This window comes from Zonotrichia albicollis, chromosome Z (genome assembly GCF_047830755.1).
Source record: "Zonotrichia albicollis isolate bZonAlb1 chromosome Z, bZonAlb1.hap1, whole genome shotgun sequence".
Classification (NCBI taxonomy): Eukaryota; Metazoa; Chordata; class Aves; order Passeriformes; family Passerellidae; genus Zonotrichia; species Zonotrichia albicollis.
In genome coordinates, this window is record NC_133860.1 from 2,698,260 (window position 1) to 2,720,884 (window position 22,625).

The window sequence follows — 22,625 nt, forward strand, 5'->3', positions numbered from 1 at the left end:
TTCTTGATATTCTTCATTAGAAAGATACTCAACCCCTGTAAATGCTCACTCTCCTTTCTTTTTCATTACACACTTTCAGCTGTTCAGGAGGAAAAAAATGCCACCTAAGGAATCATACACTACCAAGAATATCTTGATAAATATAGCTTTCTGGTAAAGGGGCAACAAGCTGTGGTATAAACCAAGCACAGGCTGAACTAAAGCAGAAACTTTGGCAGCTGTGCCAGTTTACAGCCTCTATAACATCATCTGCATGACTGGAAATATAACCAGGCCCCAAACAAAAACTGCAGCCTTATGAAAGCATACCTATTAATTTTAATACATACATGTAGATTTTCGAAGCTCCTATGCAAGGAAATACAGACATTATTAAAAAAGTACTCACCTCGCAAATGTCAAACCTATTCCATTGTCTGCAAACCTATAAGAAAGTCCAAAACATCAGTTGTTTTTTCTGAATTATCCTACAATTGGTCAATATAAGAGCACATCCTGCTATGCACTGAAAAAAGCTTGAATTTTTCTATTAATGAAACATATAACTACCGCACAGTTAACTTTTCTAAAAGCATTCTTGCTAAAAAGTAGTAAAATAATTTTCTACACATTTTAAACAGGATTTGAGAGCTTCAGGAAGACAACAGAAATCCCAGTCTGAGTTTTCTGTCTCTACCAACTCTCAGGCTTCTTTTTACTACAGCTGTTTTTTATGCTGTTTAAGCTAGGTTCTCATCTAATCACATATAAACTTGCATATTTGAAGTAGTGGGATGGTATGAGAGCTGGTCATACTGAGAAGTACCTAAAGTTAACCATCAATCCTCTCCTATAACCTTGTTGTAATGCACTTTCATAGACAAAGCCTCAGAGAAAACAGCATGCAGCTATTTGCTTCCAAATACCTACCCAGAGTTCTGAATGAGGATATCTCCTCCCCTGACCCAGGCTCCATGATCATTGTTTTTGAAAGAGATTAATCTGTCAATCAGGGCAGCAACTCGGGGCTTTTCAGGGTCTGCATCTTGATGAGGTCGGAACCTGGAAGAGATAAACACTTAGTACAAGAAAACTTTTTATTTTACATGTGCCATATATGCTGTGCTGAGTGAACCTGAAAGACAAGCAATCATCTGATGGGCAAATTTCACTCTGCTTAATGTTTGGAATGAAAGAAGCTAAAAGCAGGTACATCTCTGGTCTTCACTAGTACTAGAAAAGCATCTGGGGTACCACGAAGCAGGAAGTGAAACATCTCTTTTCCAGTAATTCTAACAGGCTTAGTCTCTCTAAGTTTCTTTAGCTGTCTTTAACCTTCCTTTATCCCCCTTTTCTTTCTGCCCTCCCTACTTGTAGTGAAGCATTAATGTGAAGGTTTGATGAAGGGAATAATAAACTCCTTGGAAGTACACACAGGTCTGACATTGGTTATGCAAAAACAGTCTGGACATTTGTCTAACTGATCCTTCAAATATTTCAAGCTTTTCTGACATACAGCAGTGCTGCTTCTTTGGGCATGCCTGAGTTTTTTTTTCATTGTGTTGCTACCAAGATGGTCTTGTACAGTAAATTGTGACTGGAATCTAGTTTAAACAGTAGGAAGAAACAGTCTGATTAAGAACTGGTGGCATTTTCACTTGATTACCTCCAGGACACCAGACAAAAAGTAATATATTTTAAAAAACTGCAAACAGGCATTTTGAGTGGGTAAAGATACCTATGTCTGTTATCCCAAACACCTGATACTCTTTTGTTGAGATTTGGATCTGCCCCTTCCCCATCCAAGGGAGAAATGAGAAGATAAGTAAATGCTAGGTATTGATAGACTCAGTCTTCTCAAATAACATTTAAATCTCTCCAGTCTGGTTCCATGTACAATGATTAGGGACCTCACATAGTTATGCAGCGTCTCATTCCTTTTCTTTCTGCTGTGAAACACAACCCCATTTCATGCACTGAGTTTCTTGCATCCTCAACACACTACAGGCTCTCAGAGGGCATCTTGCCCCTCTCAAATTATTCTCAATTATCTGTTAGAACTGAGGTAAACCACAAGGGCTATATGGATTTTCTGCCAAAACAGGAAACTAGCAGGTTCATTTCCAAATTTTGAAGTATCATCAAAATTTGGAACTTTCCTCTTTGCATTTGTAGCAGTCAATTAACTGTCTTTGTCTTAAACACAGGTCAATTGACAATAAAGACTCTATGAACCATATTTTCCATGCTAATACTCAGTTAACACAATAAAATGTTGACAAATACAGCTATTCAATATTCATATAACCAGTATCCCAGGCTATTTTATTTGAAGTCCAGGTGTCATGGTTTGAGCCTGGCACAGAGCCAGTGCCCCCCATGAAAATTCCTCACCCTGGTGTCTGCTGTGAGATGTGACCAGGAATAAGCAAAACAGGCTCTAACTTAAACATAAAAAACACTTTATTACTTAAACTACAGGAAAAGAAAAAAAAGAAATTGAAAACCTTACAAAAAAACTTTCCTCCTCCCCACTCCCTGACTTTCCCAATCCGATACATTCTCCTAAAACACCAACTGCCCAGCCCGGCACGACACTTTAGTATACTCAAACTGCAGTTCATGAAGAGGAAAGGAGTCCTTCTTGTTCCATAGGCTTCTCCTGGAAACACACTGAAACCTCGTGTGCTTCCTTGTCACTTCGGCACCGCCCGGAAAAAGTCCTTTTGCCGCTTGTGACATCTTCCTTCCATGCCCAGTGCTCTCACCACTGACGCATGGCCAGAGCTGCTTTTAGGGTTGTCTTTCAAGGATGCCTTGTCTCACTCCAAAAAGGCACCGTCTCTGCTTTTGGGACATCTGTCCCCCCCATATTTTTCCAACCCCCTGGGGCCGGGGGGTCCTCACGAATGAACCCTCCTGGTTTTGAGGCACTGCCTCCCCCTAAATGCAGTCTGTGTCACAGGAACAACTGAGTCCATGGCCACAAGAAAAGTCCAGCCAAAAAGCCACTCCAAATCATCTCTCCCCATCCAATCATCTCCACGTTCTTCGGGCCAGGTCCTTGTCTCATCTCATCTCTTATCTCCCTTCTTATTCAGCTTCGAGGAGGATTAGCATTTTTGCAAGGCCCCAATCATGAAAGAAAGGGTTAAAAGTTTTCAGTCTTTGTCTGTCCTGGGACGAGATGATACTCCCACACGTGCTGCTGCTGCGGCCGGCCGGGCTGCACCCTTTTCCCCCCCCCTTTCTCTTCCTGGGTCGGCTGCTATCACCGCCGACTCTCCCTCTCTCTCCCTCCTGGGGGGGGGGGGGGGCTGGCTGCCCGATGTCTCGATGTCTCTTGGGGCTCCTCCACCCTTCCATCCTTGAAGGCCCCTCACCTCCCATCTCTGTCCAGGCCCCGGGCCTACCGCATGGCTGGCCCTCCCCCGCCCAGCAGCAAGGCTGGACGGGGGAGAGATCTGACCTCTTCACAGCGACGTCCCAAGAGAGCGTGCCAAGGGCAGTGCCCTGCTTTTAACCCCTGTGTATTCTCGGAGGTGTGTCCAAACCCCACTGGCTACACCGGGTGCCAGTCTCAAACCCAAAACCTTCATTGGTTTGACCACAGCTTCCCAGAATTCCCACTCCTTCCTGGTCAAACCACCACACCAGGACAAGACTAAGCAGGTACAGTATAACCTGGAACTTTCCTAGACTCTCCATTACCTTCTCTCACTTTGTAATCTGAAGAAAATGTGGTTGATTGTACCACCTCTGCAAAGAGCCTTCAGTAGAACTGTACTACCGAGCTATGACTTCCAAGTCTAGAAGGAACAGCAGAAACATTCAGCAGTAGGAAAGGTGCACTACTGAGTCCTTTTTCTAACAATTAGTTAAAACTCAGTTATAATTCAGAAGATTAGATTTTAAAGGAATATTTTCCTATCAGCAGCAATGCCAGAAAACATTTTAAGCATGGAAGTAGAGCATGTTTAAAATGGTGTCCTCTAAGAGGACAGAAACTATCCTGAGCAAAAGCTCAGAAGAAACCCAAATCTTTTAAGAGATACCACCTCTGTTGTTCCCAAAACAGATTAATAAATGAAGGAAAAGAATACATATGAACTTACTGCCTGGTTATAATTTATAAATTATTTTATTGTTTTAAAAGAATTTTTCCCCATTGGATATAAGAGCAGTCTCAAAACTTTGCCATTTCTCACTCACTTGAAAGAAAATATCCTTTACCTCGCATTGTTGTCCAAAGAGAGATATTCCCTGGGATCATCAGCACTAGCATTAGTTGTTTTAACGCCCTTATCAATGAACAAACCAGCCTGAAATAAGCAAGAAAAGAAAATTCATAATACCCAAAATTTAGCATAGAGCAGAACTGAAACTTTAAAAATTTAGGCATTGCATTCTATACACATATTAGAAACTCTTAAATCTTTCCATTTGGCTTTAATTGGCATATTGTCTAATGAAAAGCTAATTAATGTAATAAACCAGTCAATACTAAAATGATATGAATTATCTGTGATTTTTAAAAAAGGCAATGGAAAATGATCAAAGTTCACTTCAGATTTCTTTCACAACATCTATTTCAGGCTTTCCATTTATTACCAGATGCTGGAAAATCTGGAAGCCAAACCTGTGGTGAGTTCAAATTATTCTCATAAATGGAAAAGAAAAGAAACCCCAAAATCCACTGTGAAAAATCCTTTGTGTTTCACTTTAAACCTAAACTACCTTTACCATAATAGATAATTTTGATCCATGCAGTAACAAGCTTGAGTAAATAAAAGTGTGAGGAAGCATTTGTGCTCTTTTACTTGAATTATTTACAAATACCTGTGATGGACTGATCCAAATCAGGATTACAACTGAGTCTCATACACAAGCAGATTCTCAGACCTGCTAGTGGAGCTCTCCTTCAACATGGAACTTTAGCACACAAATTGCTATCCTTGTTTAAAGATGATAATAGCTATACAGGTGAAAATCTTTTCTTCACAATGCACTTTTGTATTCAGCATGTTCTAATTCCAATCTGAATAAAATGCCCTACATTCCCAAAAACATTATTAACACAACCTATATCAAACACTGCATTTCTTAGTATCCCAGACAACTGTAAGGCAAAATCAGTTTCACTTGGCAAAAAAAAAAAAAAAATTCAATAATGATTTTATGAGGTTTCAATTGTTAAACTATGAGAATCTCATGCAGCAAACAAACACAATTAATTATTTAGTGTTAGGTGGCTTTGTAAATGTCATTATATTTATACGTACACACAGAAACTAGATTCCAAATAAAATACTTTAAGGATTTCAGCTGAAGTGAAACTTTAGCTAGATGTGGAAAAGGTTTAAAAGTCATACTAACAGAACACTCCTCAATGGAGTGACTGGAGGCTGAGAACTTCATAAGAAAACTGTTGCAAATAAGTAATCTCCTGAAGGCAATATTAAATCCTAATCTCTAGCCAAGATTGCGTCACCATGTGCAAGCACCTGAGACTCGGAAAAATAAACTGTAGCAACTCCAGCAAGCTATTAGATGAATCACTGCTATAATAAACACGATTCTTTGAGGGTCAGCTTTCTTCAGAGTAGGAAACAAAGCTGTAAACAGTAGCATCTGAAATGCTACTTCTGAAAAAAGTAGTTCATTAGAAAGATTAATATATTTTAGTTGTTTGTATTTTACTAGACTCTGAAGCACTGAATATCCAAAATGCAACTAAAAAATACACCCATGCTGATTATACATTGGATTTTGTGCTGTGTTTGAACTCCACTGTAGAACAATCTCCTACCCAGCTTAAAATGCAGACAGGTTGTAATATAGAATACTGAGAGATAAAAACTTCACCTGTTTTTAAATAACATACTACATTACCTTAAAATTAGAATGAACCCTGTTGTTATAGAAGATTCCTAGGGGTGTAAGCTCTGATTTGGTTTCGATGGCTAAACTATGAGAATCTCCTGTAGCAACCCGGTGGAACAAATACCATATTCCTGCATCCTGCAAGTAATGAGAGAATAACATTATTTATAAGTGATTCTGATACTATTACTGGTGCTGATATGTATTTTAAAATAAAGACTCCAAACAAAAATTTAACCAGTGAAAATGCAAGATTTTGCAAATAAGGCTACATTCCAGTGGACAGTATCAACTAAAAAGTGTTTTGCTTCTTAGTGAACCATTCAACACCACATATTTAAGATGTTTTAATATTTCAAAGTAGAAAAGTGTTCAAATTAATGTAACTTCTGCATTTCAGTTATGTCATCCCACACATTAGATTTTCCTTTACTAGTAGATATTACTACTCACAGTAAGATACTCAAAATCATTCCTCCTATCTTTACTCTTTCAGTCTGTTAAGGTTGGTTCAACTCTGCTCCCATCAAAATTTAAATGGCACAGCCAAAAAACACCTCAAGAGCTTTCAGTAGACAGAAAAAAAAAGCACATCAAGAAATCTGGCCAGTTCGGGGTACTGTGCCAATGACATGCAGTAATAATTTTAGTATCTGTTCCTTTTCTCTATTTCTTTAATATCTCTGCTCTTAAAGAAACTGGATTTATTTGCTAAATGAAACCCACAAAACTTCCCTCTCAACTACATCTGTGTTTGCAAGAGGTGGCATCAGGACAACATCTGCATTGGAGACATCTACTGACATCAAAACTTTGGCCTGACCATAGGCCGTGTGCCCTTAAAAAAAAAGAAGAATCATCCCACAAGGCACATTAAAGAATTAAATGGTAGCTAAAGAGACTTTGGGTGCTCCATCTCATGAAAAACAGTCATCAACCTTTTCAAGAATCATGAATAAAGACAATCCACCCTGGCTTAAAAGATTTCATGCATTTCACTCCAAGAATATAATAATTTTCCAATGAGTGCTGGAAATTCTACTTTACAGAAATGTTCCCATCCCAGTGTGTAATGATGACGCACTGACATTTTTGGTGATTAACCATTACAAAGCAAATATGGATGTTCCATTAATAAAAATACCAAAATCTTACCTCACATATAATTAAGTACAGCTCTGTGTTTGGGAGGCTCAAATTTTACCCAAAACACCCCCTGATGCTTGAAAATAGACTTATATAAACTTAAAAGCTTCTTAAGCCTCTGCAGGCATTCAGAAGTATGAAAAAGGTTGGGTTTTTTTCCTCTTCTCTCTCATACACACCAAAACATCTACTGCCTGTAGAGCCTTTCAATAGGTTTCACTGCATAATTAAAGATCTTGGGGAGGAATGGAACTATTTGGCTATGAATTGCTCTAGTTTATACCAGAAAAAGTTCTATATTGCAGTGTCTGTATGAACACAGTTGAATTATTCTATTTCTGAAACAATAAGCTGTGGTCCCTTTATACTAATGTGTTTACATCCATGTAAGGGATGTACATCAGAGTGGCTGAACTTTGTAAGACACAAATGCATGCTCCAGTCAGGCACATCTTGCTAACTAAAGCAAGTAATATCTACTGGGATCAGCTACACAGGCAGAGAAAGACTTTACAGGACTTAAGCACCAGATAGAGAAGCAAACAGCAAAAAAGCTGTCTAACTCAGCCTGCAAAGCCTAAACTAGGTATATAACACAAAGCAGGCAAAATAGAAAGACATTATGTTGGACAAAAAAGAACTGGTTTAATCTGAGAAGTGAGTCCAGATCCCTTTTAGTGACAGAAAGTCAAAAGAAGCAAACCCACTGCAGTAAAAGCAACAAGAATTAGACCACACAAAAAACTGAACAAAATTTTCTGACTTTTTATTACTCCAGATATTTCAATTCAGCTAAGTATTTTGAATCCTATTCTATTTACTAATAACAGTTACGTGCTAATAAATAAATCATTTACTTATATAAATGTTATCATTTATAGATAAATGTTATCTGTGGCTAAAAGCACACAGGCTCATATTCTTCCAACACCAGAGCCTTTGCAACAACAATCAACAGCCTTTCCCGTTTTCCATTCCCATTGATCTCTTCAGAAAAATCCAATTAAAAACCTTACATTTCTCAGCCTCTCATACAATATAGAACAGGCTCCAGCTCCATCCTCCACAGCATGTACAGATCTTTATATCACGGGCAGCTATGAGAAGATTATTTGCACTAATTTAAGGTTCAGAACAAGCAAAAGCCTATCAGCAGTCACTGGCTGAAAACAATTGCCTAAGCACCGACAGAAGAGAAGCATTTTAGCTGCTTCTTACACAATGAACAACTTTTTGTAGCAATTTTTCCTTCCAGTCACTACAGATCTTGCAGAGCTGTCACTAAACTCATGACAACCTACAGAAAATACAGAAGACTTAATATGAAATGTACCAGTTCTGTGAAAATAAAAGGATTTTTACACAGACACTACTACATTTCTACATTGACACTACTGTCAGGTCTATTAAATACGGAAGACAAGATCTCCTTTGTTGCAGCCACAACAGATTTTTGGTTCATTTAAATGCACACCTAGACATACTCTGCACTTTCAATGGCAATATACTGCCAAACATAAAATGATGCATATATATATATATATATATATATATATATATAAAGAAAATATATGTATATGTGGCAGTTTAAATTTTACAGATTTTACAAATGCCAGTGACATCAGTAGTTTGTCATGAATGACACCCATATGCCTTACCTGTGAGCCTGCTGCTGCATTATTTATAAGATGATTGTTGGGGTGAGAAATCCAGAATGTTGAAACGGCCCTGAAATATTATTTAGAAACTAGTTAATAAAGAAAACCTCTGTCTCCAACAGAATTATCTTCCCTTTTTAACATTATCAGAAACAAGTAAATCAATAAAGTAACTACTTCACATTCAAAATACAAATCACAAAACCTTCCACATCTAGAAGTCAAAAATACCTTTTTTTTAGTTCAGTGCACAGTATTGTATTTTAATGTTGTACAGCTATCCCATGCAATTATAAACTGTTTTAAGAAGCTTTCACAAGGAACAAGTAGCATTCAGAAAAAAGACAACTTCAGAATATGCACATATTTACGCAGTACTGAAGATGCTCAACAGACTTCTAAGGTCCCAAGTATCATAAGAAACAACAATGTTCTCTTAAAATACTTTTTTTCTTTAATAGAAGTCTAAGTGTTATTTTTATTGCTATTTTTAAACAGCAGTACTATATGAACTACATTCATTAAATTATAGATTAAAATGTTTCCACCTGTACTTTGTCAAAAGATCATCAGCACTTTAACTGCTACAGCTGGCTGGGTTTTACTTTTTCATCATGACATACTCACATGCAGTCCGTGGCTGGCACTGGGACATAACTTCCATATACCTTATCCCTAATCCCAATACACATGCTGCTGTTTCTGTCTGTAGGTAGAAGAGTGCCTGGTTTTGTGACTAGCCCAAGGTTGTGGAACAAAGTATTCCTCTGCTCAATGCCATCTTCCATGAAGAAACAGTGACCTAGTGTGTCATAGCCAATGGTGTCCTTTATCTGTAGAAATACAAGTTCATTATGTCAGTAGTAACGGCATTTACTGAGATTTATTTGACAAATACCATCTAGTTTTACTATCTTGGCACAGATGCAGAGTGAAGTGTCAGTATCAGCAGCTCAGATGATTCAAGTACATAGTTTTATTCATCCCTTACAAACACAGTGCTGTCTGGAGAGTTTAGCTGCCTTGCAGCTGTTTTACAGTTAGCTGCTGTAAGAATCTCAAAAAACCAGAATGATGAGAACAGTTAAATTACTATTTGTAGTAATTTATTTATCCACTGAAATAAGAAAGTCATTGCTGAGCATTGGATTTGCATAAGGGATGGGATTATTTTCACATCTAAATGCTCTTTATAATATTTATTCCAACCTAATAGGTTTTACTCTCTGTGCACCTACCAGCAAGCCATTAGTTGCATGAACATTCACACATCTAGAAAAACAGTGATGAATGGAAAGACCTTCCAGATAAGTTTTAAAAGTATATCCTCCTTTTTCATCCACATCCCCACAAAGGTGAAAATGAACAGGATAACTTCCAATCTGCTGCTGGCCCATTTGCTTCAATTCCACATAGGAAAGGTGAACAGATGTAAAATTCTTCAAAATCTAAAAAAAAATAAGTCCAGAGGGAAAACCCAATTTGCTTTTTAATCAATGGAAATTTTAAGTTAATACATCATCTTCCCCAGATGTACAGAAGACAGATTTATTGTGTTGGCCTGTAGCAACTTCATACAAGTTATAACAAACATTACTGTCTTGCTGTACAAGAAGCCTTAGAAAACTGTATCCTTCATATATGATTTCAAATTTTAAATCTCCATGAGGCTACAACAGAGGAATTTTCAGCAGACATATTGCCAAATTACTGTTTAGTCTTTACCAGGTGTCAGATTAAATATTCTTCCATGTACTGTCCAACCAAAGAGAAGTCACCCATATCTGGATGTGTCAAGAAAGAAGGCGCCCCAGCACGGTCCATCTGGGACAGCCTTAGCTGAATAAAACCCACAGAATTATGCAGATTCAAGGGAACCTGTTGAGATACCTAGCCCAGTTGAAAGCTTGGTCAGCTTCATAAGACAGTGCTCAGAGAACACCTCCAGCCACAGAGATGCTCATGAAACCCTTTCATTTTCCAGTATGTGAGCATTATTTGCCTTCTTTAAGCCTGGTCCCATTACCTCTTGTCCTCTTGCTGTGCACCTCCAAGAACTGCTGTAGCCACACTGAACCCTCACCAGTACCTGAAGACAGCAAGAAGATCTCTCCTCTCAACTCCCCATCACTCATCATCACACACTGCCACACCACTTTTCCAGGACTCAGACCAGTGCATCTACATTTTCATTGCAATGAGAACCCAAAACTGGACACTGCACTCCAGAGGAATGTCTTTACTAAGGAATATATGAAATGATCCTCACAATCATACAACTTCACAGTATTGTTATTATGTACAAAGTAAAGTCATAATGGGGTTGTAGCAGTAATGCAGGAAAGTATTTTCTTCCACCTAACCTGCTATGAAAGCATAAACCAAATGCAACAGCTAAACTGCAAGGAGCTAACCTGAGTTAAAACCAAACAAACAAAAAAAAAAAAACAGAAACCAAACAAAAACAAACCCTACTTTGTTTTTTGTAACTTCATTTCATTAATTTAGCTGTACTGAGTATTTATCAAAAATCTCCATTTTCATAGGGAAATCAGTATGGTTTTTTCCTCCTCCTCTAATTGAACCCTTAGGGTTTGCATACCTAACACATAGAGGGATGGTCAAAACCTGACCTTTTAGGCATCCTTTATTTCTAGTTCTTAACTACAGAGAAGCACCAAAATTGCAAACCATTGCCTCTCCTCACTGCTACTAAGCTCCCTTTAGGCCACTAAACTAGTGACCAGTAGGAAATTCAGGGTGTTCAAAAGCTATTACATTACTTAACATCTAGGATCTCACTGCCTGAGCATACAAGATTAGCATAAACCAAAAATAATTTCAGTGCTGAAGTCTAGGTTTGGCAGCATACACTCGCTACTCAGTCTCCTGGGAACAATTTAACTTTGATGAGTCAAAATGTTTGTTTTCTTTTCTGCCTTCCAGACAACTGAATGTCTGCTTATTTATACTTCGGTCACACTTAGCAAGATTCACAGCTTGTCATGATCTTCTTTCATTACATTATCTTGAACCCTTGATATCTGGAGTCCACCTAACTTCTTCCACAAAACAAAAGCTGCCACATAGTAAGAATGGAGCTTATTTTCTTTCCTACTATTATGACCATCACTGTGAAATTAAAATCTGTATCCAAATACATTAGAAAGAGATTTAAACTGTGTTGGCCACATAATGAACACAAATATATTTGCAATTAAAATTTGAGGCCTCAAACTTCTCTAGCATCACTGAAGCACTGCTGCTCAAATCTTTAATCTAAAAATGTAATTGAACGCCAGTTGAAATACTAGTTTCTAGAACTCTCCTTTCTCTAAGGTTTGTTTATTCGTAATACAAGAAATTTGAAGCAGTTTCCTTTATAGAGTCTTAGTACTTTCAGACTTTTAAGAAACTAAATATAAAACCCCATAGTACAAGTCAGTTTCTTCCCCCTCCGTGCCTCTCTAGTGCTTAGGTTCAAATGGGAAATCTGAATTAGGATTCAATGCTCATCACCTGGGGAGGTACAGAGGCAGTGAAAGGAAGAAAGGGAAATGCCAGGGAGGTCAAGTTTTATTCTGTAATGTTATAGGATGCACATGCATGGATGTCACTTGTTCAATCCCTGACATACAATGTTACAGTACCTGCTGGATGTTTCTGTAACAGTTTGAGCATTATATCCCTTCATTTAATTTTGCAGATTTAATCTTGAGGAGTTTAATCTAATCTGGGTAAAACTGAGAATGAAGTAATTTCCACAAAAAGCAACTGAATGAATTGATGTTCTTTAAGTTTTTAAATTCCTTAAAGATAAACATTAATCTTTTTGTCCTTAACATGCCTTTTTATGAGAGAAAGTTAATTTAAAATGTTTTTCAAACCTTGATATGTCCACCAAATGTATCATAACTGAAGAACTGACACTCTTTTTCAAGATAGCAGGTATTTTCTGTCTCCCCCTTTATTAGGATGTTTCTTGTAAGAACTCCAACTTCTGCTCTCATGTCCACTCCATCAATTACTTCTCCAACATGAGGAAACTGAGGGGTTTCTGTCCAACAACGAATTCCGAAGCAGGAGGAAATAAAAAAGAAAAAAAAAGGCACCACTGATTAAAACCAGAATCAACTTACACAAATAAGAAAGATAACCGCAGCAACAAAACCTATGCATTCCTCTTCCTTAACATGCTGGTCTCTTAGCTTTTCTTATGGTAGATGTACTTTTCATTTTAATAAGAAATCAATCCTCCAAAAATATCAACATTTTATTTGCAAGTGCATCTTATAGTTTTGATCCAATAGTTTGTGAACTGAATGGGAAAAAAACAAAGAAGAGTTTATTAATCCAATGTATCAAACTTTTAGTGAAACACAGATGCAGACTTGCTTTAAAAGAAAAAAATATGCTGGCTGCTTAATCTTTCAAAGACAAATTAGGAACGAAAGTGAAGCCAAAACACTGTTTGAAAATGCTGTATTGATTTCCTCCTACAAGAAAAAAGGACTTGCTTTCCTAACTAAATTTCCTCCCTATGTATCTTCAGAACAGCTACCTAAGAAAAATGAAATTAGGGAAAAGAAGACAGTCTGGTTTTACATCTGTCTTCAAAAACCCAATCAATTTCTCATTGAAAGTAAGAAAATTATCTGGTTCTGTAAACCTTAAAAAATGCATTTATGCATTTATTGATACCCTGAACACATATTATCACTATCCCTCCTTAAAAAAAACCTACCACAACATGAAGCAGAACTAAGAGTGACACCAACACTATATCTGCTTCTGAGGATTTAAAAAGACAAGAGACACCTCTTAAATGGGACTGCGCTCCTCTCCCTAAAGGCTTGCCTATTGTTTTTCCCTATATTTGACTAGAAATTCAAGAAATCAAGTGCAGAAAGAGCAACCAGGGCTCCTACAACTTTTTGGTTTCCCTAATACAGAAAGGTAAAACCAGCAAAAAAACCTAATAAAAAAACACAAGAAATAATTTCAAAGGATTATGCGTTCATCAGCATGTCAAGTTTACCATTACAGAGAAAATTCATTCTTTGCGGAACAAATATGTAGGGTGGAATGTGGATTTTTTAGAACTGTATACATTACTATGACAAAGAAAACTACATTGAGGGTGGCAAAGAACCCCAAGTGGGAAAGCTGACTTTAAGTTCAACTCCTTTAATATCCTTTTAGTTAGGATTTACTTTCAAAAAAAAAAAAAAAGCCAAGATTTTGTGTTTTACACTGCAACTTGTGAAAATGTGATTTTTTTTAACCTTCAAAAGCAGCTGTTTTTTCACAGCACATGATTTCCAAGATGAAATAGAGTCCACACACACACTACTCAGTAGTGACAAGAAGCTTCTTAAACTTCATACTGCAACCTTACAGCTAAGTTTGCTCTTTAAAACACTGTGCCCAATAAAACATACCACATGACACTTAAGAACAATGCCCTGGAAATATCATATTCAATAGCACTAAGTTAGCTCTGCAGCTTCACTCAAACTGGTATTCTCTGATGGTGCAATCACGTGAACGCAGATATGCTTTCCTCACACTTGAGATTACTCAGTGTAGTACAACATACACGACCTGTGCTAACAAATGTGAGAGAAGCAAATTTCTCCACCAGCAGGACAGCCAGACTGGCAGATCCTTAAGGCAGAGATGTACAGGGAAATCTGAGGGTGTTGACAGAGAACTTCCCACCCAGTATGATGAAGAGCACTTTGAAGAAGAGGAAGTTGCACTGTGCAGAAATTAATGGGACAAAACCAGACTGAAAACAGCACTCATGAGCTGCTGCAAACTAACACTGCAGAACAACACTTGTTAGTTTGTGCTAAGGACTGATGCTGCAGCCCACCAGGAGTGAGAAGGGAAGCTCCAGAACAGAAGCTGGAGACACCAGGGGGGAGGGTGGTACCATGGAGCAGGTGTGGAGCAGCAGAAGGAAAACACAAACGCCAGCATAGCTGGCAACCCAGTCCCATGGGAGGCTCTTGTGATGTCAAGCAGAATGACTCAGATAATAAAAAGGAAATGGTCAACAACATGCAAGACCATTTACTTGTGCATCACACCCAAAGGAAAAACAGATTGCAACTACTCAGGGATATCCTGTGAGAGCAGAATCTTGGAAGGGCCACTTATTTTATAACCATTTTGTTGGGGAGGTAGTAAAAAGGAGACTGAGGGAAAGGAGAGAAAAAAAAAAAAGGTACAGGTTCAAAGATTGCAATTTTCTTTTTTCCTTCCTGTTTTCATTTCTACTTTTTTAGTAACAACAGAAAAAAATTATAATGATACCAGTTCAAAAGATGAGAATGACACTATAGGCAAGAGAAACAAGAAATGACCACAACAGCTATTCAAGCATGTGAAAAGACAGAAAGGAGCCAAGGAAGGAAAACAAGTCTAACCCTACTGGCAAAAAAAATAAGGTATTCAATAAGCCTGGGAAGAAATGTGAAAGAAAAGTTAGCATGGTGAGCTGTGAGGCAGACCTGACATACAGAGCCATTTTATAACAAGGAGAATTACACATCCATGTATGTGGTAACAAAGCCATACAGCGATTCGAGAAAAGGCTGCTCTTCACTGCTGACACTGCAAGAGCCTGTCCAGCAGCAAATACATACTTCACACAGACCCTCAGGTGGTGACTGCTCTCATACCTTTGACTTTAACCTGATGCTTGGTGCACTCCGTGCAGGGAAGGAGGGTGAACTCCTCTGTCTGATACATTGAATAGTCTGTGCTCGCAACCACAATCTTGTCTCCAGGCTCCCAACTACTAACATCATCCAGAAGGTTCAGTATTACTCCACCCACCGCTTCCACCTGGAAGCCTGATATTGGGACACCTAGTTAAAAAATAAAAGAAAAGGAAACAAAGATTATACTCACCTTTATATTAAACAATTCCCAAGAAGATACTAACAAAATATATAAGAGATTTTGCAGGCCCCAAAGCCCTCTAAAGTACTGCTCTGCCCTCAAACATGCCAGTGTGAGATGTCTTTACAGCCTGCTTACTTATTGGATCTCAAACAAAACAAAGGGAAAACACAGAAACTAATGGTGACTGGAATAAACTATGATTTTTTTTTCTTCAAAAAACCCTAGTATCTTATGGCAATAATTTGTAGGTCCAGCTACCTCTGCTTGTTCCAAGTGACATTTTTTTGCCGTTTTAAACTGTACAGATGTAATCAAGGACATGGAAAACAAAGTACAGGACTTTCTTTTTTAAGTACAACTAATAGAACAGTTTGGCAGACTAAGTAGCACACACGTAAAATTTCACTGGCTCATGATGAATTTGCATAAGTTCAGCCACTTTTGCTAACTCTTGAATCTAACTCTACAGCACCAGTAAGTAAAAGACGTATTTTGGTAGATTTTTTTTTTAAATATGTCTTTACATTTTCATGGGGCTATCAAGAACACTAAAGGAGTAGTACCAAATAGCTCAACTGCCTAACAAATAAATTTATAACTACCATAAAAATTTTTTGAGGAAAACAGACAGGGATTATTACCCATAAAAACTCAGATCTAAGATATTTTAAATTTAAAAAAAAAAAAAAAGGATAAAAGCAAGCAAGTGGTAGGTCTTCTAGCTTTTTATACCACAGATTCAACTTTGTACCTGAACAACTGCCTAAAGTTCAGCACTCTAAGAGCAACCAAAAATCGTAACAAGAATAAAGACTTTCTTTTGGCTTCTAAAGTTTGGGTTGTGTTTTTCTTTTTTTTTTTTTTGTACCATAATCAACATCTCAGAAGCTTAAAATCTACATGATCTGCCAGATTATGAAAATAAATTTTAAAAGTGTCAAAACTTATTAGACTCCTATCTTCATCTAAATATACTTGAATTTAAGACTTGATATTATGCTGCTCACATATTGTATACAAACAGAGTGAGAAATAGGTAGTACTGAAGAGCTGTATCCTCCTATTTCATCCTTAGCAAGAAAAAACTACTTATAGGAGCATTCAAAAATTTAAATTACAACCAGAAGTTTCAGTGAAAAAACAGCATATGAAGTATTTTTTCTTTTTACCTCACATGTAGAATTTCACAAAACACTTTCCTACCATCATTCCATTCGCTGTAAGCTCTCACAACGAACTTCTGACCATCCACTGTGAAAAACTCTCTCTCAGCAAGAGCTTTCCCACCAGTGCTGTGGTTTTCATAGTTTCTCACTGATTCATTACAGGAAGAATTTCCACCACCTATGACACCAACTAAAGCCCAGGCTTGCCTGTGAAAATCAAAAGTAAATGTTTAAATACAATGGCCCTTTAAAAATTCTTTACAAAATCAGGAAAGGCAAGGAGCACAGAAGTCATAAAAAAAAACCTTTTGCTTGCTCTGCCAAATTAATTTTAAAATGTAACTTCAAAATGTAGAAGGAAATGGCCAGACATAATAGCAGTGAAAAAAAAAAAGTTTAAAATAGCTGGGAGTCCTACACACAAATTGGCAGACAAGAGCTCTTACTGGAGAGAGCTTCCATATACATTTCTTGTAAAACATTCAACAAGATACACATTTTTCCAAAAGCAAATTGCTAGAGATGTGTGACAAAAGTCACACAGGATCCTACTTCCAAACAACTTTAGCAGAGCCCAGGAGGAGCAGGAGTCTGTGCCAATGTTCCTGCCATCTGCCAGCAACACCCCAAAGGAGCAGTCAGGACTCCAGAGGATCACAGGTTCCTCTGGCCAGGAGGGATGGACACAGCCAGCACCACCACAGCCACTGGTGCTCACCCCCATGCCGGACAGGCAACAGCTTTTGAATCTTTCAGGGTGCTCAGACCCAGAAAAGGAAGCGCATGCTGTTACACAACTTTCATACAATATACCACTCATGTGTGAGTGTTTGGAAATTGAAAGCAAACCACACACCACAGATAGCTGCCACCAAGTTCAAAAAAACAAGTTTATTTTTCTGTCCTTTACTGCTCTGTAATGCCATAACCATGTGTGCAAAGGAAGCAGTAGAGATCATCTATAAAAAAGCCAGACAATTTTGCATCATTAAAGTTGAATCATTCACCCCAAGCGAAAACAGTGTCAGCTAGCTGGACTGCAGTCAGTTTGTAATGATTAATTAAAAGGCAGATATTAAACCCACCTTCAATCCAGTTGCCTTTATTTTAACCCTTCTTGATGTTTTTGTTGATTGGAATCAAAAAGCCAATCAATACTTTAGCATTAACATGCTCACAGAAATACATATACATACATGTTTACAGCAGTACATACTGGGCCAGCTTTTTAGTTGCAGCAGCAAACAAGCTGAATATTTCACACACCGACATTTAAAATAAAGTTTTTTGATGCATACTTTGCATTCTACGTGTTGCAGGAAGAAGTAGAAGGGGAGAGGGCTGTAAAGGAGTATTCACCCCCATGCTGGTATCTTTTTCACTACCATTAGAGGTTTAACAAAATGACCTGCTTTTCCTGAACAACCCATCAGGGACAGCTTCTTGCCTATCTTCCACTGCAGAACAAAACAGTTTCATGTGCTTACAGAGCTTTTACCGACTAAGGAAAGCAGACAAGGATCAGTTCAGAAGAAAGGCAAAAAAGGCTGCTTTTTCCCAATTACATGACGCAGCCCCTCATTTCAGACAAACTATGTAGAGGTCATGGGCAGAGACAAATCCCAGAAACATACACCTCTCAGGACACGCTGGGCTGGCACTGGTATTCTACTATAGAACATCCAGGTCCTGGCACTTTTGGCCAAACTGCTTCAGAGGCAAGAGCATTCCATTCCACACCCCTGCGCTTACACAGCCAGTGACAAAAATGTAATCCTGACGGGAACTGAGGTCAGAACATGCCATCCTGACTGACACGCCTCTGCCAAAGCACAGGGAGGAAACTAACTGGAATCCAGATGTCAGGGGATAGCAAGGGATAAGAATAGAATGGAAAAACCAATGACCAATTTCCTGGAAAACACTGGACAATAAGAGGTTATACAACACCATCCCAATAGAACAACAACACACTGGGTATACTTTGCACTTGTATTGTTAACTCAGAATCACAGATTCATTAGGCTGGAAAATACCTCTAAGATCATCAGGTCCAGCCTTTGACTGATGGCCACCTTGTCAACTAGACCATGGTACCAAGTACCACATCCAGTCATTTCCTGAACACTTCCAGGGATGATGACTCCACCATCTCCCTGGACAGTCTGTTCCAATGCCTAATAACCCGTTCCCTTAAGAAATTCCTCCTATGTTAAACTGTAAAACTCTCCTGATGTAGGTTACATCCTCTTGTTCTGTCACTGGCTGCCTAGAAGATGCTGACTCCCACCAGGCTTGTAGAGAGCAATAAGGTCCCTCTGAACCTCCTTCAGTTCAGGCTAAACATTCTCAGCTCCCTCAGCAGCCCTTCATATGACTTACTACACTCTAGACTCTTCCCCAGCTCCATTGCCCTTCTCTGGACACACTCCAGCACATCAGTCTTTATTGTAGTAAGGGGCCCAGAACTGGACACAGGACTCAAGGGGTGGCTTCACCAGTGCCCAGTACAGCACTGCCATGGCCCTGCTGGCCACACTATTGCTGATACTAGCCAGGACCTTCCTGGCCATGAGGGCACATTGCTTTGTGCTGCCCAGAGCAGAGTGGACAACCCTCTGTGGCACAAAGCCAAATTCAGAACATGCACTGCAAAAAGCCGTTTGCAACAACAAAATGAAGAGCAATGAGGAGCAGTGTAAGTTTCTTGCTTTAATAACTCCTGTTATACTTTTTCTACTGTCTCACCATCCAAATCCTGGCCAATTGAAAGGAATGGTCAAAAGACATAGAAATACCTTGTAACTGCACTTCAATCATAAAATAATTGGACAGGTCAGCTACTGTGAGAACTCTATGGAGAAGTAACATACTTTTATTTCAACAGTGCAGGAGTATGAATAAGATGTTGACAACTGGGATTAATATTCCTTAGAAATAACAGTTTGGGTTGGAAGGAACCTTAGAGATCCTTTAGTTGCACTCATTGCTCTTCCAATGTCATACAATTAAAAGCTTCACCTAGCAACTCTTACCTATCTATGTCTTAGTTTAATTTCTATAAAGAACAGTGAAAGCAAGTAATTTTGAGTAAGTAAAAAAGTATGTCACACAGACACCAGTTTCTGCACTGTACTGCTAACTGAATGCTATTACCGTAGCTCTATGTACAACACCAAGAACTCTCTGAAAACTTTATGAACTATCAAAGTTTAACAAATCCCCCACAGCAGAATCTGTGTGTCATCTTTAATCAACACAAAGGGGAAAACAAATTACTTACCTGTAACTTAATCCTCTGACAAACCTACTTCCCAGAAGATTCTGAACAGTCACTCTGGTTTCCTCCAAAAGATTTTTAGCAGCTGAATCTCCTACAGCAATAGCAATAATGCGACCAGGATGCCCATTTTTCAGCAAGTTCTGGAGCTTTAAGCTTTCCTCTGCAAATTCATGAGTATCAAACTTCAGCACTTCCAAAACCTCCGCTGTATCCTGATCGATCACTCTAACATTTAGTCCTCGGGAAAAATTCTTTTTAAATGTATAATGACCATAGGCCAGCCCTGAGAAATATATAGTCTTTGACAGAAGAGTCCATGATACCTTCTGGTGCCCGTGCAACTCCAGTGTTCCTTCAGGGCCCACGCCAATAAACTTTTTGCCAAATTCTGGCACATCAGCACCTTCGTTTGACTTCCCATACAAAATAATAGTTGCTTTGGATTTATAGCGGCATTTCTCTGCTCCAACATGAAGCATTCCACCATCCTTTATCAGGATAAATCGAGTTCTCAAGGTAATATTTTTAGAACCTTCTTTATCATCACCAAAAACAAGTAAACCTAAAGGAAAAAAAATATTTCTGTACATCAAAGCAAAATTCAGAGAGACTCAATTAACCACATTTTGCAGAAAGAACAACAGAAAAATTAGATTTATTTTCACACCCATGAATTAAGTTGTTATGCTCTTACATTTATTTAAGAGTATGTGAGAAAGTAACTGCTACCAATTGTGATTCATCTTTCTAAGCATTTGCTGGTTTATTCCTAATCTTTTCTGTCTGTTTGGTAGGAATACTAATATACAACAGTTACCATTGGAGGACAAACAGATTGAGTACTGCACAGGCTACTAAACAACCTTGGTTTCCTATATGGCACAGAAAACTACATCAATGCTACCCTGAAAAGATACTAGAGCATCATCATAGAGAATTCGTCTTTTGAGTGATATACCCAACCTGGCAGCAGGCCAAAAAGTGCAAAAAGCTTGGGAATTGGTCAATAAGCCACAAGATAAAACTTTCAACATATTTTTTGTGCAATCACAGAAGTAAAAAACATGAAGGACACTGAAGCAAGGTGTTCATCTCGCTATTTCATACCTCCATCTTGTATAACTATAGAGTGTACTGTAGCATCTGAGTTCAGACGAAACAAATCCCCTTTTTTGATAATAACTTGTTTTTCAGGATCTTTTCCAGGGCTCCAGTTTTTAAGGCGAGGATTCTGATCAGGACAATTCTCTGCAATACAATGTGAAAGCATTTTAAAAAACAAACATCATCACATCAATCAAGGCAACATTAGGATGAACAGAAATAAGAAAGGGTCAGTCACCCACAAAGGACTCCCACATCCTTCTATGGTTTTGACACTGCAGTCATTGCATTTGAATAGCCAAAAAGACACCTGAAAAACAGCCAAAGTATCAGGAGTAGGAAAGCATTCTCTACTGAATTAAACTAGCATTGACCACAGATACTTTGGAACCCCATCTGATTTTTCTCTTATTTGCTAGGTCACCTGTGGTAGATAAGAAGAGATAAGCAGAATGCAGTCAGAGAGCAATCACTAAGCAGTGAAAGCCTTAGGCCAGCTAACTAGGCTAACATGGTTATAAAGCATCTAAACACCCCACCTCCTCAAGGTCTCAACCCTGTCAGAAAGGCTGATCCCTTCTTACTTTTAAGCATTCAAATCATTCTCTCAGTGGAAGTTTACAGGAGGGACAAGACTCCCTGAAGATATTTAGTATAAAACCTAACTAGCTAGAGCAGTTTCCCGGGACATGAGACATTTGCATCTAACTTAAACATTTGTAGCCCTTAGGAAGTCAGCTTAAATATCAGGCTACAAACAAGAGCAAAGACACACACAGTCCTTGCTGAAAGCCACGGCACTACACAGGCTATAAACTGAGCTACAAGGGTAGGAAAGAAGAGACAACAGCAAGAAGTGACAGGCCTGTATGATTTCAGACAAAGTTACAGCAATGCAGTATTTATACCACAGACCTCTTTAACAAATTAAGCATCTGAGTAATATGGAAGCATAGACACACTACAAAAACTGGAAAGTAGATTCCTTGGATTATTTTATCAAAATTAAAAATGAAAATTAAAAAATTTAAATATATTTTTCCTGTGCAAAAGACAATAAAAAAGTTGCCAAAATAAAGATGTTAGCAGGCCAACTGAGGTTAACAGCCAAAATAGCCTTTTCACATCCTGTCTTCTGAGGAAATACACCCACACTTCTGAAGTGCTACTTCAGAGGCAAAAAGCTACCAGAAATAGTCCATCCTTCCAATAACTAAAGAAACCAAAACCTATCCACAAGTTTAATACAAGCCAGCCTTAGTTTTGCTAAGAAAAATGTTTTTCCTTTGGTATTAACTGTCCGCATTACAAATCCCTCCCAACTCAGGAAAGCCACATAAACCAAGATTTGACTACCAGTGGGGAAAAATTAGCAAACTGCAGAAATGGCAGAAGGCAGACAAGTAGAATTATGAAAATAAAAACAAAATAAAACCTTTTGGGAGGATCCTATGAAGACAGCTTTTTGAAAATGTAATTCAACATGAAGGA

The 22,625-nt window shown here is 38.3% G+C and overlaps 1 protein-coding gene across 5 annotated transcripts in view; it reads right to left on the minus strand.

The window, feature by feature from the left end:
- The window catches only part of CEMIP2 (cell migration inducing hyaluronidase 2), a 51,881-nt gene that overhangs the window by 12,667 nt on the left and 16,589 nt on the right, over positions 1 to 22,625 (minus strand). For all 5 annotated transcript variants that reach the window (XR_012578002.1, XM_026795079.2, XM_026795078.2 and 2 more), the window contains exons 3-14: positions 21,138 to 21,278; positions 20,031 to 20,592; positions 16,785 to 16,954; positions 15,356 to 15,544; positions 12,554 to 12,723; positions 9,905 to 10,114; positions 9,294 to 9,499; positions 8,667 to 8,736; positions 5,872 to 6,000; positions 4,213 to 4,301; positions 910 to 1,041; positions 389 to 424 (exon numbers count right to left, since the gene is read on the minus strand). Coding sequence is in view for 4 of the 5 variants with exons in the window: in XM_026795079.2 (XP_026650880.1) it covers positions 389 to 424; positions 910 to 1,041; positions 4,213 to 4,301; positions 5,872 to 6,000; positions 8,667 to 8,736; positions 9,294 to 9,499; positions 9,905 to 10,114; positions 12,554 to 12,723; positions 15,356 to 15,544; positions 16,785 to 16,954; positions 20,031 to 20,592; positions 21,138 to 21,278 (2,104 nt within the window). In the remaining variant the exon portion in view is untranslated. The remainder of the gene's footprint in view (positions 1 to 388; positions 425 to 909; positions 1,042 to 4,212; positions 4,302 to 5,871; positions 6,001 to 8,666; positions 8,737 to 9,293; positions 9,500 to 9,904; positions 10,115 to 12,553; positions 12,724 to 15,355; positions 15,545 to 16,784; positions 16,955 to 20,030; positions 20,593 to 21,137; positions 21,279 to 22,625) is intronic.